This window comes from Schistocerca americana, chromosome 8 (genome assembly GCF_021461395.2).
Source record: "Schistocerca americana isolate TAMUIC-IGC-003095 chromosome 8, iqSchAmer2.1, whole genome shotgun sequence".
Lineage (NCBI taxonomy): Eukaryota > Metazoa > Arthropoda > Insecta > Orthoptera > Acrididae > Schistocerca > Schistocerca americana.
Window position 1 is genome coordinate 46089789 of NC_060126.1, and position 18990 is coordinate 46108778.

At 46.4% G+C, this 18990-nt stretch overlaps 1 protein-coding gene across 1 annotated transcript in view; it reads right to left on the minus strand.

The window, feature by feature from the left end:
- Window positions 1-18990, minus strand: part of LOC124545448 (protein son of sevenless-like) — a 177065-nt gene that overhangs the window by 39614 nt on the left and 118461 nt on the right. Inside the window, 4 exon segments of the mRNA XM_047124372.1 lie at window positions 1317-1678; window positions 12655-12925; window positions 18491-18505; window positions 18507-18608. Coding sequence (XP_046980328.1) covers window positions 1317-1678; window positions 12655-12925; window positions 18491-18505; window positions 18507-18608 — 750 coding nt within the window.

An 18990-nucleotide genomic window follows, 5' to 3' on the forward strand; every position in this document is an offset into this window, starting at 1 on the left:
TACTAGCCGAGTACCCAGTGTTGCCAGGTATGCACTTATTCCAATCTTCTATTAGTCATCTCCTCCTCCCCCTCTCACCGTCCCTCTCTTCCTCTCTCCTTTATCTGTCCATTTCCTCCTCTCCCCGGTCTCTGTCAACTTCCCCATCCCCCTCCCTCTGTCCATCTGCTCCCCGCTCCCTCCAAATGTCCATCTCCTTCCCCCTTTTCTCTCTCCATGTTATAAAATCCAACACAATAACAGGTTTGTGGATTTTACACCCACAGTATTTCTTTCTATATTGCAATCATTACGTGTACCAAATTTGGTTGAAATCATTCCAGGAGCGCTTGACCAACGCCTTTGCTCACGTACACACATGTCAAATATATTTCACACATATTTGTAGACACGATTCACTTGTATCTCTGCTGAATTTTACCCTGCAGGTTCATTTTCACGCAGCTCGATGTTTATTAACGTACAGCATGAACTATGTATCATATAAAGACATAATTTTGTTGATACTGGTATGCCACATGCTAAAGTTTGACTGCATGAACGGCAAAAATGTAGTAAGCAATAAAGTTTTCTCTTTCATCATTTTTCTGCGCCTTGCCAGTGAGAAAGAGTTTCGTGAAAGTTTGAAATAATGTGTAAAGTTTTATGCAAGTCACTAAGTGCTCTCATTCTGAAATACTGGATGAATAAAATATGGGTCTACACTGCTTTTTCACCCTCACACCTTTGATAGGTATGTGTGTACAAAGTTTGATTGAAATCAGTGCAATTGTTTAGGAGGAGATGTGGAATATACATACATATATTTTTAAAATATGTATGGATTACTTCACAAGATAACTCGCATTTTAATGTGTGTGTGTGTGTGTGTGTGTGTGTGTGTGTGTGTGTGTGTGTGTGTGTGTGTGTGTGTGTGTGTGTGTGTAGGAGGGAGAGGGAGAGGGAGGGAGGGAGGGGGGAGCATGGCGCGGGAGGGGGAAGGAAAGGGAGGTAGTGAAGCGGGGGGTGTAGAGGGCAGTCGGGGAGGGTTGGCCTGGACGGGGAGGGGTGGGGAGGGTTGGCCTGGACGGGGAGGGTTGGCCTGGACGGGGAGGGGTGGGTTGGCCTGGACGGGGAGGGGTGGATTGGCCTGGACGGGGAGGGGAGGGTTGGCCTGGACGGGGAGGGGTGGGGAGGGGAGGGTTGGCCTGGACGGGGAGGGGAGGGTTGGCCTGGACGGGGAGGGGAGGGTTGGCCTGGACGGGGAGGGGAGGGGAGGACTGGCTGGGAGGAGGGGACAGGTCAGGAGGGGGAGGGAGAGAGTAATTGTAATTTACCTGATGTGAACTGACTGCTGAAGAGGCAGAGCTTTCACTGACTGAACTCTCTCGCCGTCGGATCCTCGGAGGCAGGGGTGGCGGCAGCCGAGGGCTCGGCACTGGAGCTGCAGTGCAGGAGGGGGAGGAACTCTGCATCTGAGTGCCGGACTGAGGTATCTGCTGCATGCTGGAGTGACTGTGTCCTTGAAGAGAAAAAGACGGGCTCGTGCCACCAGTATTTGCAGGAGACGTAGCTGGAGACGCAGATGCAGAAGCTGTTGCCGAAGTTGAAGCTGGTACCAGACTGGGATAACTTGGGGCTGGTGTTGAAGATATAGGGCCAGGAGACTGGTTGCCAGAACTTCCAAACGAAGGAGCAGCTGTAAATATGAAATATTATTCATGTACTTTATTAACTACTCTGCAAACATTTAGTAGCAATCAAAATGGCACCCAAATTTCAATATTATTCATGATAGTAAATACAATTTTGCATACAATATTTGCTAATTTGACCAGAAATATTGTGATGAATTATGATAGTGTTTTTTTGCAATCACTTTTCCTGATAATTTAGGACCTCATTAAGAAATCCACCACAAAGTTTACAGTTTGCAATTCCAGATGTAAATTTTATAGAAAGTATGTCGCACTGAATGAAAGAAGCTGGGTGAGATATATAATTTATGTTATATACAAATAGGGCAACAAATTGCAAATTCTCAGTTTGTATGTTTATTCAGTGAAATAGCTAGTGATCTGCCACTATACAGTTACACAACATGCACGAAGATAGAACTTTTTAATCTGGAGAGAGCTCTTAACAATAAAAATCAAAGTAAAGAATGTGTTACAAGAAATTGCCAGATGAGAAAAAATTTCACGGATTAAAAATAAAATCGAAGTTTCTAACATTGCTCTCCTTTCTCCTGCATGTTTAATTAAGGGTGAAATATTACTTCGTAACACATAAAGGTAAGATCAATTTCTTAAATGATTGGATTCTCATTCTAGTTTTCAACAATTAATATTTTATGACTAATTGTATTAACATAGCAGTATTGCTGTATACACAGCGCGAGAGGTACACGGCAATACCACGAGATGCTATCACCACCCAGGTGTATCAGTCATCAGACGTACTCTCAGTTTCAATCAGCTATCTCCAGATGACGCTCACTAAGTGGGACTACCTTTTGCTTCTGTCTCATGTCCATAATCGCATAATATTTGTCTGCTTGTAGTGTTTTCAGCCACTACAAACGGCACTGTCAACCATGGACTACTTTGTTTCCGCCAAGTATGTGCAAGTATGGAGATCCTTCTGCAAACAGGCATAAAAAACAATGCATTGCCAACAGTCAACTCAGTTGCTACTGCTTACTCTGTTTGTACAGTTCCTGCAGTTTAAGTTCCATCAGTTCCACCCAGAAGTCACCATTTATGAAACAATAAGAACAGTTAATTAAGAGTGTCTGCATAATACTTTCAGTCACAGTTATTAAATTACCGCCTGTCAACAGACAGCAAAGTTACAGGTACTAGGTAGTTACTAGGTACAGGACTTCAAAACACGTGCACCAAAATTTTAAGTACAACTGAATATCATCTCTGCTTATAAATGTTTTTGATTATTTATCATCGTATTGCCATATTTCTGTTCTACTGCCACCTCTCAAGCAAATGTATAATTAAATATAACTAGAATGCATACTACTACCACCTTCTATAGAACTGTAAATTGGGTACCTGACGTATCTTTCACCTGGGCTTTCCACAGAAGTATGACCCGTGTGGCAAGAGGTCCAGAGAGGGTGAGGAGGAAGGACAAATTAGGATATTACATAGACTAGGTGGGAAATGGGATACCAATTTTAGGAGGGATGGGAAGGATTGTGGGTAGGATGTTCCTTACTTTTGGACATGGAGATAAATACTCAGAGTTCTGGTGAAGGATACAGTTTGGTTGTTCCAGCCTGCAATGATACTGAGTGATGAAGGAGTGTGCCTTTACAGCTAGTTGCTGTGTATGGTAACAGGGTGCTGCTGACGACGTGCAAGTGTTTAAGGAGACCAGACAGCTACGTCAGCAGTCTCCTATTCACCCCCCCCCCCCCCCAAGACAAAAGCACATCGAGTAAATTCCGTGTGCTGGTAGAGAAAGTGTTCTGAACGTTTGTATATCGTGTACCCAAGCGGAACATGGGAACCACCTCAGTATACATCTAGTGTGATGTGGGAATCCACCTAAAAACCAAATCCAGGCTGGCCAGCACACAGAGCCCTCATCATCAAAATACCAGGCCGATCCGATGCCCACGTAAGTAGGCGGTCGTAAAAAAAATAAAAACAAAAATATCATCAATGGAGCTAAAGAGATTAGATGTTTGCGTAGCTCAGAAGGTTTCCTCTAGGTGGCCCACATACAGGCCAACGTAAGAGGTAATCATTAGGGTGCCCTTAGATAAGGCATAGATCTGTTTGTATATCTTCTCCTCATAATTTAAGTATGAAAATAATCAATTATTGACAGTAAAACGTAAATGGACAGATAAAAAATCTACTCATCAAACGGCAGCAGGAGAACACACACAAAAAGGTTTAACTTTTACAAGCTTTCAGAGTCAGTGGCTCCTTCCTCTAGCAGAAGAGTTGAAAAGAAAGGAAATGGGGCAAAGGAAAAGGACTGGAGAGATTTAGGGAAAAAGGTGCAGTTAAGAACGTCACTGCGAACCCTGGGTCTCTCCTCCTCATCCCGTCTGGTAAGCCTCCCCTGGCCCGGGGTTCTAGGTGAACTTTCTGAACTGTACCACTTTCCCTAAACCTCTTCATTCCTTTACTTTCACCCCTCTTCCTTCCCTTTCAACTCTTCTGCCAAAATAAGAAGCCACTGGCTCCAAAAGCTTGTAAAAGTTAAACCTTTTTATGTGTGTGTTCTCTTGCCACAGCTCAACGAGCATATTTTTTATCTATCATTTACATTGTATTGTCAAAAAATAAGTAGTTATGCATGAGACTGTAGGAGATATACGTATAAGGAATGAGGCAGTGGGTTTGAAATCAAGACGTCAGGAGAAGTACTGTTTGAGAGGGGTCATGCTGTACCAGTGGGGATCTTGACATAAAGGGAATTGCTGTACATATATCACTCGGTACGATCCTGGACTTGAACAACTGAACCATATTCTCAGTCAGGGCTTCGAAGGCTATTGTCGTGCTCGACAATAAGGAACAGCAAACACAATCCTTCTCATCCCTCTCAAAGTAGTATTCCACCACCCAACCTTATCTATGCTGTATCCTGGTCTACCCTTACTCTGCACCTCCTTGATCATACCTCTGCCGGAAACCCCAGTATGAGAACCAACCAATTCAACCACTCTGCCCATCCCACTCCAGTCCCATCACAGGCTTATCCTGTGCTATCGGAGGCAGAGGCCACCTGTGAAAGCAGTTATGTCGTAACAGCTCTGCCGCAATTCTTGCACAGCACTGTGTGTGGGCACGAGCACCAACAAGCTTTTCAAACAAACTGTCACTGTCAAAGGGTGGTCAAGACCAGAACACGCCATCGAGCACAGTGGCCTCTTCACCACCCATGCACCCAGATTCTTCTCCTCAACACCAGCTCTCCCAAAATGTGTAGATGGGAGTTGTCCCTGCAACACATGCTGTTTTTCCGTAATCCTCCAGGCCTGTATCGCTGTTAGACCTCTGCCCAACACCCACCTCCACTCCTTCCCCAGGACCTTCACCATCTCTGATGTGCATACTGCTTTTCTCCCCATTGTACTCGCTGCCTCTGCCTTCCACATTTCTATTCTCGCAACTATCGTCTCTTGCTCCTCACCACCAGCCACTCTTCCCCAACCCCATCTGTCAGACACAATCACCAATCCAATCAAGCTACAGTGCCGGCACTATGTAGTCAGCCAGGCCAATGTATCCGTATGTTTTGTGTACTCTTACTCACAAAGTGATTCATTTCAAAGTATTCTGTCTTCTTTATGTGCCTTTCAACAACTCAATTCCTCTATTATTCATTGGGTCCTTACTTTTACTCCTCAAATTATATACCTTTACCATGGACTCTCTCTTACTATCCATATTGCAGGCCATAAGGTAACATATTTCATAAGCATCATAAATTGTACAGTTAAAGGCTTATTGAGGCCTAATATCCTGTAAAACTGGCAATATTTTTTAAAGTACAGCTAGTTCCCAATTATGCTGACATGTGTCATCCTGTTCGTGGATTATCTGAATATAATTTGCAGATTTAAAGATAAAAGTAAAAAATTAAGCCTGAAGTATTCTGCTGCATTTAGAACAAAAACCTTTGTTTAGAATACACTATTAAACATGTGACTCACATTCACTTCCCCGTCCCTGTGTCGGACATGGCCAACATATTTTCTCCATCATCTCTCATTTCACATTCAGCTAAATATGGAGGCACTGCCCTCTTAACACATATGCTGGCAATTTTCTGTAAGTGCACTTGTCTCGCCCTTACCCTGGGAGCAAAAGGTTAATAATTTCTACTCAGGTTTCACACAAGTAACATGTGAGTAATGCAGTGCACTTTCAAAGTGACATTTACTTGTTATGTCTCTAATAAAATATACTGTTACAGCTGCATACTGCATTCCTGAACATTTACCTGTATTTGGGATTATCTGTGCTTTTTAGTTATCCGTGCAGTCTTGGATTGGCATTACCTTGGATAATCTGGAGCTTGCTGTATTGTGGACACAATATATTGAGCAGAATTTTCTTCTCTGGTCATCTAAATTATATAATGAAATAGCCATTGAACAGTCATTTGTACAATAAGTGTGTGTTCATTCAGATATGTAAGCTACTCATGACAGCACAGGGTGGTTGTTGGTTGGTTGGTTGGTTTGGGGGATTAAAGGGACCAGACTGCTATGGTCATCGGTCCCTTTTTCCAAAGACAAAGAACACCCACAGAGAATAAAAACAAGGAACAGAAGAGATCACAGACGATACAGAACAAGAGATACTGAGACAAAGACAAGACAAAACAAACTAAAACCACACAGAGTGTGACGGTGGTTGGCCGACCATAGACATAAAAAAGGAAAGGCCAACCACTTAGAAACACATTAAAAAATCAGTGTAAAAGCAGAGGCCAAAGGCCAGAATCAACACAAAACAATAAAATAAAACAGAAACACTCAGAGTAAATGATAAAATCCCCCTGCCCGAATAAAACGTAAAACTAAGTCAGCCATAGTGGAGTCGTCTGTTAAAAGGGCAGGGAGCGTAGCAGGCAGCGCAAATGTCTGCCGGACCACAGCTAAAAGGGGGCAGGCCAGCAAAATGTGGGCCACTGTCAAAGCTGCCCCACAGCGACATAGAGGAGGGTCCTCCCGGCGCAGTAAATAACTGTGTGTCAGCCGGGAGTGGCCAATGCAGAGCCGGCAAAGAACTACTGAATCCCTGCGAGTGGCTCGCAGGGATGACCGCCACACAGCCGTCGTCTCCTTGACAGCACGGAGTTTATTGCGCATTGTCAGTTCGCGCCATTCATCGTCCCATAGCGCCAAGATTTTGCGGCGGAACACTGCCCGCAAATCAGTCTCTGGGAGGCCAACGTCCAGAGATGGCTTACTGGTGGCCTCTTTCGCCAGGCGGTCAACATGTTCGTTACCCGGGATACCGACATGACCGGGGGTCCACACAAAGACCACAGAGCGGCCGCAACAGGCGAGAGTATGCAGAGACTCGTGGATAGCCATCACCAGACGAGAACGAGGGAAACACTGGTCGAGAGCTCGTAAACCACTCAGGGAATCGCTACAGATAACGAAGGACTCACCTGAGCAGGAGCGGATATACTCTAGGGCACGAAAGATGGCGACCAGTTCAGCAGTGTAAACGCTGCAGCCATCCGGCAAGGAACGTTGTTCGGAAAGGTCCCCTAGAGTGAGCGCATATCCGACACGACCAGCAACCATCGAACCGTCAGTGTAAACAACACCAGAGCCCTGATACGTGGCCAGGATGGAATAAAAGCGGCGGCGGAAGGCCTCTGGAGGGACTGAGTCCTTAGGGCCCTGTGCCAAGTCGAGCCGAAGGCTAGGGCGACGAACACACCATGGGGGTGTATGCAAAGTAGCCCGGAAAGGAGGTGGAACAGTGAAACCCTGGAGACCAGAGAGAAGCTCTTTGACGCGGACCGCTATTGTACAACCAGACCGAGGCCGACGTTCTGGCATACGGACGACCGACCGCGGGAACAGGAGGCGATAGTTTGGATGCCCGGGCGAGCTTAGAACATGGGCAGCATAAGCGGCCAGCAAACGTTGGCGTCGGAACCGCAGTGGAGGTACACCTGCCTCCACCAGTACGCTGTCCACAGAGCTGGTGCGGAAAGCACCAGTGGCAAGGCGTATCCCGCTGTGGAGAATCGGGTCCAGCACCCGTAACGCAGATGGGGCTGCTGAGCCATAAGCCAGGCTCCCATAATCCAGACGGGACTGGATTAACGCCTGGTAGAGCCGCAACAGTGTAGAGCGGTCGGCGCCCCAGCGGGTGTTGCTCAAGCATCTCAGAGCGTTTAGATGCAGCCAAGTCAACCGGGCATCGAAAACCACCCCCAAAAACCTGTGTCTCTCCACCACAGCAAGGAGTTCGTCGGCAAGATAAAGCCGCGGTTCTGGATGGACTGTTCGGCGCCGGCAGAAATGCATAACGCAGGTCTTGGCTGCCGAAAACTGAAACCCATGCGCTACAGCCCAAGACTGCGCCTTACGGATAGCGCCCTGTAGCTGACGTTCAACAGCTGCAATGCCAGTAGAGCTGTAATAAAGGCAGAAGTCGTCAGCATACAGGGAAGCGGAGACAGAATTTCCCACGGCCGCAGCAAGCTCGTTAATGGCTATTAAAAACATACAGACACTTAAAACAGAGCCCTGTGGCACACCGTTCTCCTGGACGTGGGAGGAACTATACGAGGCCGCGACTTGCACGCGGAAGGTACGACACGACAGAAAATTGCGGATAAAAATCGGCAGAGGACCCCGAAGACCCCATCCATGAAGCGTAGAAAGAATGTGACGACGCCATGTCGTATCGTACGCCTTCCGCATGTCGAAAAAGACAGCGACCAGGTGCTGACGGCGGGCAAAAGCAGTACGGATGGCCGACTCCAGACTCACCAGATTGTCGGTGGCGGAGCGGCCTTTACGGAACCCACCCTGAGACGGAGCCAGAAGGCCCCGAGACTCCAGTACCCAATGCAAGCGCCGGCTCACCATCCGTTCAAGCAACTTACAAAGAACGTTGGTGAGGCTAATGGGACGGTAGCTGTCCACCTCCAGAGGGGTCTTCCCAGGTTTCAAAACGGGGATGACAATGCCTTCCCGCCATTGCGACGGAAACTCCCCCTCGACCCAAAGACGGTTGTAAAGATCGAGAAGGCGCCACTGGCAGTCCACTGAAAGGTGTTTCAGCATCTGACAGTGGATGCCATCTGGCCCAGGAGCGGTATCAGGGCAAGCAGCGAGGGCACTGCGAAATTCCCACTCACTAAATGGAGCATTGTAAGATTCTGGGTGGTGGGTGCGAAACGAAAGGCTCCGACGTTCCATCCGCTCTTTAATGGAGCGGAAGGCCTGGGGGTAATTCGCAGAAGCGGAACTCATAGCAAAATGCTCTGCTAAGCGATTTGCAATGGCGTCGGAGTCAGTACAAACTGCTCCATTCAGTGAGAGCGCAGGGACGCTGACAGGTGGCCGATAGCCGTAGACGCGTCGAATCTTGGCCCAGACCTGCGATGGAGTGACATGGAGGCCAATTGTGGACACATACCGCTCCCAGCACTCCTTCTTGCCTTGGCGGATAAGGAGGCGGGCCCGCGCACGCAGCCGTTTGAAGGCGATAAGGTGGTCGAGGGAGGGGTGTCGCTTGTGACGCTGGAGCGCCCGCCGGCGATCTTTAATCGCTTCAGCGATCTCAGGCGACCACCAAGGCACAGCCTTCCGCCGAGGGGACCCACAGGAATGGGGAATGGCAGATTCGGCGGCAGTAACGATGCCGGTGGTGACCGATTGAACCACCGCATCAATGGCATCGGTAGAGAGAGGCTCAAAAGCGGCAGTGGAGGAGAACAAGTCCCAGTCAGCCTTATTCATAGCCCATCTGCTAGGGGGCCCAGAAGAGTGGCGCTGTGGTAGTGACAAAATGATCGGAAAATGGTCACTACCACACAGGTCGTCATACACACTCCATTGGACAGACGGTAAGAGGCTATGGCTACAGATTGAAAGGTCAATGGCGGAGTAGGTGCCATGCGCCACACTGAAGTGTGTGAAGGCACCATCATTTAACAGCGAGAGATCGAGCTGCGACAATAAATGCTCAACGATGGCGCCTCGACCTGTTGCCACTGACCCACCCCACAGAGGGTTATGAGCGTTGAAGTCGCCCAATAGCAAGAAAGGTGGCGGCAATTGGGCGACCAGTGCAGCCAGGACATGCTGCGAGACATCACCATCCGGTGGAATGTAAAGACTGCAGACGGTAACAGCCTGTGGCGTCCACACGCGTACAGCGACAGCCTCTAAAGGCGTCTGGAGAGGGACAGACTCGCTGTGCAGAGTGTGAAGGACATATATGCAGACGCCACCAGACACCCTTTCATAAGCTGCTCGGTTCTTATAATAACCCCGATAGCCACGGAGGGCGGGGGTTCGCATTGCTGGAAACCAAGTTTCCTGGAGAGCAATGCAGAAGAAAGGGTGAAGGCTGATAAGGTGGCGGAGCTCAGCTAGATGGTGGAAGAAACTGCTGCAGTTCCACTGGAGGATGGTGTTGTCCATGGCTGGGAAAGGCGGGACGGGACTGGGAAGGCAGATTACGCCACTGGGTCACCTGCTGCCTCCGATGGAGCATCTGTGCAAATGCCATCCATTGCGTCCGTGGGACCGGCAAGAGCGAGGTCCTCAGCGGACGCCAGAATCTCCACCTCGTCCTCAGAGGCAGAGCTTGTAGGAAGCGGCGGGATCGATGCCACCGCATTACCGTTGGTCTTGGGGACTTTCTTCTTTTTCTGCTTGTCACGCTGGGCCTTCGGCGCTTCAGGCTGCATGGGCTTCACTGGGTCAGTCTCAGGGACAGACGACGACCGCGAGGCCCGACGACCAGGGACTGGCGGTTGTTTCAACCACTTGCGGGCGTCCGCTTTTCCACTGGTCGGAACTTGCGAAGGGAGGTCCCCAAGGGATCCCTTCCTGGCGAGAGCAGCCGAAGAAGTCTTACGCTTCTCCGGCTGGGAAGGGGGAGCTGATGTCCCCGAAGGTTGGGAGGGTGTTGCTCCTGAAGAAGATGGAGCAGGAGCAACAGGGTGTGAAGTGCCCCCCACAAGCAAGGGGGCCGGTGGATGCTGACCGATCTTAGAGCCGATTCGTGATGACGGGAGAACCGTCGTTGCAGCAGCGGCGTAGGTTGACGGCATTGCCACAGGATGGAGCCTCTCATATTTCCGTCTAGCCTCGGGGTAGGTCAGCCGGTCCAAGGTCTTATATTCCATTATCTTCCGTTCTTTCTGCAATATCCTACAGTCCGGCGAGCAGGGGGAATGGTGTTCTCCGCAGTTAACACAGATAGGAGGCGGGGCACATGGAGTATCGGGATGCGAAGGACGCCCGCAATCCCGACACGTCATGCTGGAAGTACAGCGAGAGGACATGTGCCCGAACTTCCAGCATCGGAGGAGGGATATATGGTTTCACATCACAACGATAAACCATCACCTTAACCTTTTCGGGTAAGACATCACCCTCAAAGGCCAAGATGAAGGCACCGGTGGCGACCTGATTATCCCTCGGACCCCGATGGACGCGCCGGACGAAGTGAACACCTCGTCGTTCGAGGTTGGCGCGTAATTCATCGTCGGACTGCAGAAGAAGATCCCGGTGGAATATAATACCCTGGACCATGTTCAGACTCTTATGCGGCGTGATGCTAACGGAAACATCCCCCAACTTGTCACAATTGAGCAACCTCCGTGACTGGGCAGAGGATGCCGTTTTTGTCAACACCGATCCTGACCGCATCTTGGACAAGCCCTCCACCTCACCGAACTTGTCCTCTAAATGCTCTACAAAGAACTGAGGCTTCACGGATAGAAAAGATTCCCCATCAGCTCTGGTACAGACAAGATATCTGGGCGAATACGTCTCAGTGTCACGCAATGCCTGTCGTTCCTCCCATGGTGTGGCGAGGGAGGGGAACGATTTGGGGTCATAAACGTTACGTTTAAAATGGGCTCTCGAACGCTTAGAGACTGCTGACGGCTGGCCGCCAGCGACAGATGATGTACCACGCTTCATTGCGGGTCATCCGCCCTGATGCCACCTACTCCGACCAAGGGCCCTCCCCACGGGCGCCACCCAGCCACAGCAAAGGCCACCTGGCAGGATGGCCATTGCCGGGAGTCCTGATGCCCCAGGGAGATGGGCATCTACTCCTTGGCATACGTGGGGAGTGAACGGCGCAGGCATCAGTAGAGCGATCCCTGTGTTGTCAGGGGGCTACAACCAAGAGGGTACATGGTGACCCCACCACAACGGACTGGCTACCGTGCTGGATCTTAGGTGCAAAAATGGCCAAGGTCGTCGTCACAGTTAAAAGAAACACTGCAGACTGCAGCGTGGTAATCGCCCAAGAGATCGAAAACGAGCGGGACACCAGTGCAACGACGAGAAAGACGGCTATAGGTCTAATTGCACGAAGGATACAGTGCACCATGTAAGGTGCCCTTCCCCAATTGGCTCGCTCTTCGGAATAATTTAGATAGATGGAGGTCAAACCCGAGAGGGGACCATCACATAAGGCCGAAACGTTTGAGACTCCTTTTAGTCGCCTCTTACGACAGGCAGGAATACCGCGGGCCTATTCTTACCCCCGAACCCGCAGGGGGGCAGGGTGGTTGTTCATGACATTACATGGGAGTCAGTCACATTACCAATACTGCAGTACTTCTTGTAAAAACACAGGACACTTGCAATAGAGTTTGTGACTGAGCGAGTTACGCATTATTAACTCGAGCCAAGCACCCTTTAAAAACACACTAGAAAATCTGGTTTATGTCATTTCTAGGATTTCATTTGATGAAAAGGCACTCAAGGTTGTGAAAGAAATACCTTAATATTACAAAACTGATTACAACGATTGCCGAGTTCGAAGGTACAGTAGAAAGACCGATAAGTGAGAGCATGATGGTGAGATTTGGATGGAACCCTTTCAACATTTATTTTTGTATTTTACTGAGCTAATTTGTTTTTGAGATTATTTACAATAATATGGACAGGAGCAGAGAACTCACCTTGCCCAATCATAATGTTTGCGAAAACAGAGAAGTCGGCAGCTGAGGATGCAGGTGTTGGTACATGGTGTGGAGGTGTATGTGGAGCTGAGCAGGTGTGTGGTGTTCGTGGGGTGGTTGTTTCTTCTCCATCCTCTGGCAAGCGGTTTGTGGAAGGAAACAGATGACGCTCTCCCAAAGAAGGCAATGGGCCAGGAGGATGACTGCGACCAGGGAGGTTGCGTGGTTTAATACCAGGTGATTTAAGATTCAAATCTGGCCATTTTCGAGACTGAAACAAATGAACACAAAAATAATCCCCTCTCTCTCTCTCTCTCTCTCTCTCTGACACACACACACACACACACACACACACACACAGACAGTACTGATAAGGCAGGTTGCAATTAGATTTTCTATAAAGACTTAAAGATTATTTCCATTTATGGTGCAGAATTGATACCCTATAACACCACTTTTACGTTCTTGGAATTTAAGTTTTCTCGCCCTTTCTGACATTTTTTACCAGTCCCATCAAATATCCTATGCCCACAATGTTAATTTGCACCTGATTTTGCATCAACATATTTATAATTTTCCCATGATTTATGCATTACGAAAATATGTTTGTGGACAGAAAATGATGCTGACATGATGTTGGCCGTCCAGTAGTGTTTACAAATATGATGTCGTTAAGTTTCTTCACACCAGGGCACTCTACGCAGTGGATTTGAACTGGTAAGTGCGTAAGAAGTGTTGGAGCAATTTGTGCCCTATCTCCTGCCGCTGCCAAGCTCTACTTGGCGTAGTGGCTGATGGGAGTAACTAGGTTCTTTCGAATAAGATATCATGACCAATCACAGCCATTTTCAAACTTTCTCTACTGTGCAAAAACAGTTTCGTGATTGTTGTGATCATCGTGAGACCTTTGTCGAATGACAGATGCAGGCTTCCAAAAACATCGATTATGACATATGAAATTGAGTCAAACGTTCCTACTTCCCAGACAGTTATCAGTTCCAGTTACATCAGTGGTTTTTATTATATAATAAACCTTCATTATATAATAAGCAAGTCCCTGACAAGTCTTCTGATGCCTGTTATGTGCATATATCATACATAAAGTACAAGTGGTATGCTATACATAACTTCTACAGCTTAAAACGTTATTTCCCACATTTTACATTTTCCCGCATTTTACGCCATTTTTTGGAAGTCCCTTGAAAAGCATAAAAGTGGAGTTTCACTGTAACTATATTCTCAAACTATGGGTAAATTGTAATACAAACAAGTAATACATGGAACAAATAGCCATCGTCCAAACACCGAAATCCACCAACAACAGTCAATTTTTCTTTCAACTCATTCCATTTTTTTTAAATTAAATACTGTTGAAATCAAGCACTGACAGGTGCGTATTACTGAACTGTTAGCCAGGACCCAGTCCCACATACTGTTCCTGCATTGTTGCTCAGCTATGAAGTGATCCCACCCCCTCAAATTACCCATTTCTGGCCACAATCCCTCCTTCCACAATGACCTTTATCTGGTCAGATTACATACTTGCCTATCTAGTTCTGAAAAACCACAAAAATCACACCCAAACTGCCTTGCAACACCACTTCTCCAACCATAAAATTTTCCTGCTTTGCAATCCCAAATTCCTGCATTAAATTTCTCACACTGAAACTCTAACCCCCCAGGAACTACAGCAACATTCAGAACGCCATCTCAAAAAAATTCTCCAATTCCACCTGTTCACCTCCTACTGCGGCCTTTGATTATACAACTATCCGCCACCTCTACAACAGACTACAAACCTCCCTCAAAAGACCTTCTCTCCTCCTACTAGTCCCTCCAATGGGAATATTTTCACCACAAATGTTAGCAATTACACCCAACCCAAACCAATACTGAAACCTGCCTGACTCAATTCACAACTCCATTCAACCATGATCCACCCCCACTGCCCCCAAATCACTCCCTCGAACCTTGCCTCACCATCACTCGAACTTTTAACATGGAAACCAACCGTAAACCTGCAGGAAAAACTGAAACATACCAGCTGAAAACTACTCCTGATCCAACAAAGGTTCCACTACTGTGGTTTTGAACTGCTGGGATTATATGGCAGAAGGACTCCGCCAGCTGTCAGATTCATCCACCTGCAAACCCCGCCACAGTGACCCCATTCCAGAAATCCAGAAGTATCTGCAGTCCCTCCTCAAATCCTTAGGCCAAAATCAGAACTTACCCCCCCCCCACTCTCCCCCCCCCCCCCCCCTCACCCTCCTCTCATCTCTACTACTCCCAGAACTCCTATTACACTGCCTTCTAAAGTCTATAATCCCAACCACTCAGGATGACTCATTTGGGCAAATTACTGTGTCCCCGCAGTAACAATTTCCGATCTCGTGGACCAACACCTTCAACCTATGACTCTTAACCTACCCTCCTATATAAAAATACATCAGTCATTTCCTCCATCAACTCTTCACAGTTCCTGTCCTTTACCGCAAGGTGCCCTGGTATCATTGTTGATGCCAACTGCCCTCCCCTCCCCCACCTCTCCTCATCAAACCTACGAACCACAAGCAATGCCTCCACTTTGACAGGTGTCTCACTCCATGTCAAGAAATCTCATCCACACAGCCAATCCACCCAAGGTCATTGCATCTGTAGTGACAAGCAGTCCTCCAGATATAGCAAGTGTCTCACAGAAGTCTTCACAGACTGTAATTACCTTCCCAACATTCTAGAGAAACAGACCTGCTGCACCTCATATCTCCAGTCATCCACCACTGCCCACACCCCCATTGTCCGGCCACAATGGAGCACACCTCTCGTGACTCAATACCACCCAGGACTGCAGTAACTGAATCATATTTGCCCCCAGGGTTTTGACTACCTCACATTGTGACCTGAAGTGCGGAATATCCTAATCACTATCCTTCCTACCACTCCCATAGAGATATTCTGTCACCCACCAAACCTGTGCAATATTCTTGTTCATCTCTGCTCCAACTGTGCCCCCAATCCCTTGCCTCATGGCTAATATCCCTGCAATAAACCTGAATACAAGACGTGTCCCATACATCCTACCACAATCACCTATTCCAATTCTGTCACAAGCATTTCGAACCCAACTAAGGCAGGCCCTTCTGTGAAAGCAGCCATATGATATAAAAACTAAGCTGCAATCGCCGTGCTACATTCTACATGGGCCTGACAACTTACAAACAGTCTATCCACATGAATGACCACCAACCGACTGGCCACAAGACAGCTGCTCCACCCAGTTACTGAGCACACTGTCTAACATTATGTGCTTCATTTCAATGACCACTTCACAATCTGTGCCATCTGGCTCCTTCCTAACAACACCAGCATTTTCAAATTGCACAGGTAGGAACTCTCCCAGTAATATATCATAAGTTCCCATAACCCCCTGGCCTCAACGTTCGTTAGTGCCTGCCCTCCACCTACGTATCCCCTACCCTGCTCCAGCACTACACAACCTTCTATGCCAACAGTCTTTTTTTTCCCTTCTCTACTTTCTTAACCCCCCCCCCCCCCCCCCAAAAAAAAAACACACCACACACACACACACACACACACACACACACACACACACACACACAACTTGACTGCACCTAGCAGCCCTAGCCCTAGCCCACTCCCACCATGCCCCTGCATGTTTCCACGTGCAGAACTACACCTTTCCCCACCCCTATCCTGCTATCCCTTCCCCTCCACCTCTGTACCCCCACCATCTATACCAGACTGGTGTTTCTGCAAGGTGCAGTTTTAGTCTGCAGTCTGGCCACAGTGGCCAGACTGGTCATGTGTGTGAGTTGTGCTTGTCGGAATGTATGTGTGTGTCCTCTATTTTGGTAGGAGGCCTTTCAATTGAAGGGTTAAATGCATAACTGTCTTTTCAACATGCCTATCAGCAACTCAAGTCTCCTTTATATGGTGAGTAGCAATTCCATCCTCGACTTTCCACTGCTTGATCTAAACTGTCAATTTAATAAGTCATGGTTGTGAAATACTAACACAGATTATTTACAGAAGGGTGGAGTAACTGATATAGGCCATCTTGGGGCAGAGATGGTAAAGGGAATGGAAGATCAGCTGTTCAGAATGGGTATTTTCTTGAAAAGAGATAAGGTTAATTAGAAAAGCTAATGGGGTGTACTAGTATTTCAATGAATTTGTAATGCTTTCACATGCCACACAGGGATATTTCAAATAGAAACCCGCTGACTGTATTTTGGTTTCTCAGGTTTCTACTTGTGATATAGTGAAAGTTGCTTCATCAGGGGTTCCAAGATTCCTCTACGATTTTTGATTTCTATTTCACATATGTATTGTTAACAGAGACAAGTAGGGAAATGTTGAGGATAAACATCCTGTGTCCCTGAAGAAAGAAGTTTAGCTAAATCACATCAAGCCCAGATAATTTGGTTAGGAAATGAATTACTGGAAACGGTAGATGAGTTTTGCTATTTGTGTAGCAAGACAATGACACCGAAAGTGGAGAGATATAAAATGTAAACTGACAATAGCAAGGAAAGTGCCGTTGAAAAAGAACAATATTAAAATATCTGTCATAAATTTAAGTGTTAGGATGCATTTTTCTGAAAGCATTTGTTTGAAGTGCAGCCCTGAAAGGCAGTGAAACATGGATGATAAATAGAATAGTTGAGAAAAGAACACACACTTTTGAAATGTGGTGCTACAGAAGCACGTTGTAGATTACTTGAGTGGAGTGGGTAACTACTGAGGCCATACTGAACTGAACAGAAAAGAAATTTATGGCACATGTTGGCTAAAAGAAGGGATTGATTGATAGGACACATCTTGCGACATCAAGCAATAGTCAGTTTGGGAAGGAATGGAAGAGTTGGGGGTTAAAACTGTAGAAGACAACCAAGGCTCAAATACAATAAGCAAGTTCGAGTGGATGTCAGCTGTTGCTGCAATGCAGATACAAATAGAATTGAACAGAACACAAATTTCGATAGCGGCATCAAACCAGACTATAGACTGATGACTATAACTGTTAATCGATTAATAATGATTGAAATGTTTGAAAGCTTGAACCAATATTCCATGTATTACTTCATTCCCATTACGCTTGCATCATTTCTATCTAAACAAACGAAATGTAAACTTCTATTCATCCTTCTGTGCTTCATTGTGCACAGTACAATGATCAACTATGAAGTCATATTTCAAAATTTGTCAGGTAGTATTTGTAGTGTTGCCTCTCGGCTGCCATTTTTGCCAGTGTGAAATTTTGAGCTTAACTGGTAGTTGACACCTTGCTTCAGCACACAGTTTACTATACATTCACCTTATTTGAGAAGTTTTAAGTTTAACAAGTGATGTGTCACTGCTGTTAGTGCTTGATATGTACATACATTATACTTAACAATTTTTATATTGCTTCTGATCTTAATTACAACTTCTGAAGATGCAAGGGTCAAAGCATTTAATGTGAAATAAAATAATAAAAAAATTCTTAAATTATTATGACAGAACGGTTCATAAAGTTCACAATGATTACAGATTCATTGAAAGGGTTTATTTTCCTTAATTAATCAGTGCTCCATATTGCCAGACATTCACAATAAGAATCAGTTAATAGTGGTCATGACCCAAATAGGTTATACATTAATGAGTGAGAGGCAGATACTGTCACTGTTCAGTTCATGCATTTTCCACAATTTATTTTTAGAGGCCCTGTGCAGTAACTGAACCCATTTGTGTGTGTTTTATATTGAAGTTTTATTGCCATTTCCTGCAATTATCACGCTACATAAATTTATTTATTTATTTATTTTTTACTCACAAATCTAGGTGGCTGTCCTGCAACCACGAGGCTCTATTTCCAATGACTTATTGTACAAGTAATTGCTGATATCTGCATCTTTCATATCTTCAAATGGTGCCAGTGTTTCCAAAAAATGCTGCAATAAAAAAGGACACTTAAAAAAATAATTTTGAAGTTATGGCGTGTGGAGTTGTAGTTACAATGTATGCATATTCTATATTCTATTTTTTATAAAGATATGAAAAGGAAGATTTACATTAAATACAGTGAAACCAGAGACAGACTTAAAACACGAATAATACCGGGTGATCAAAAAGTCAGTATAAATTTTAAAACTTAATAAACCATGGAATAATGTATATAGAGGTGTAAAAATTGACACACATCCTTGGAATGACATGGGGTTTTATTAGAACCACCCAATATTGCTAGATGCGTGAAAGATCTCTTGCGCGCGTCGTTTGGTAATGATCGTGTGCTCAGCCGCCACTTTCGTCATGCTTGGCCTCCCAGGTCCC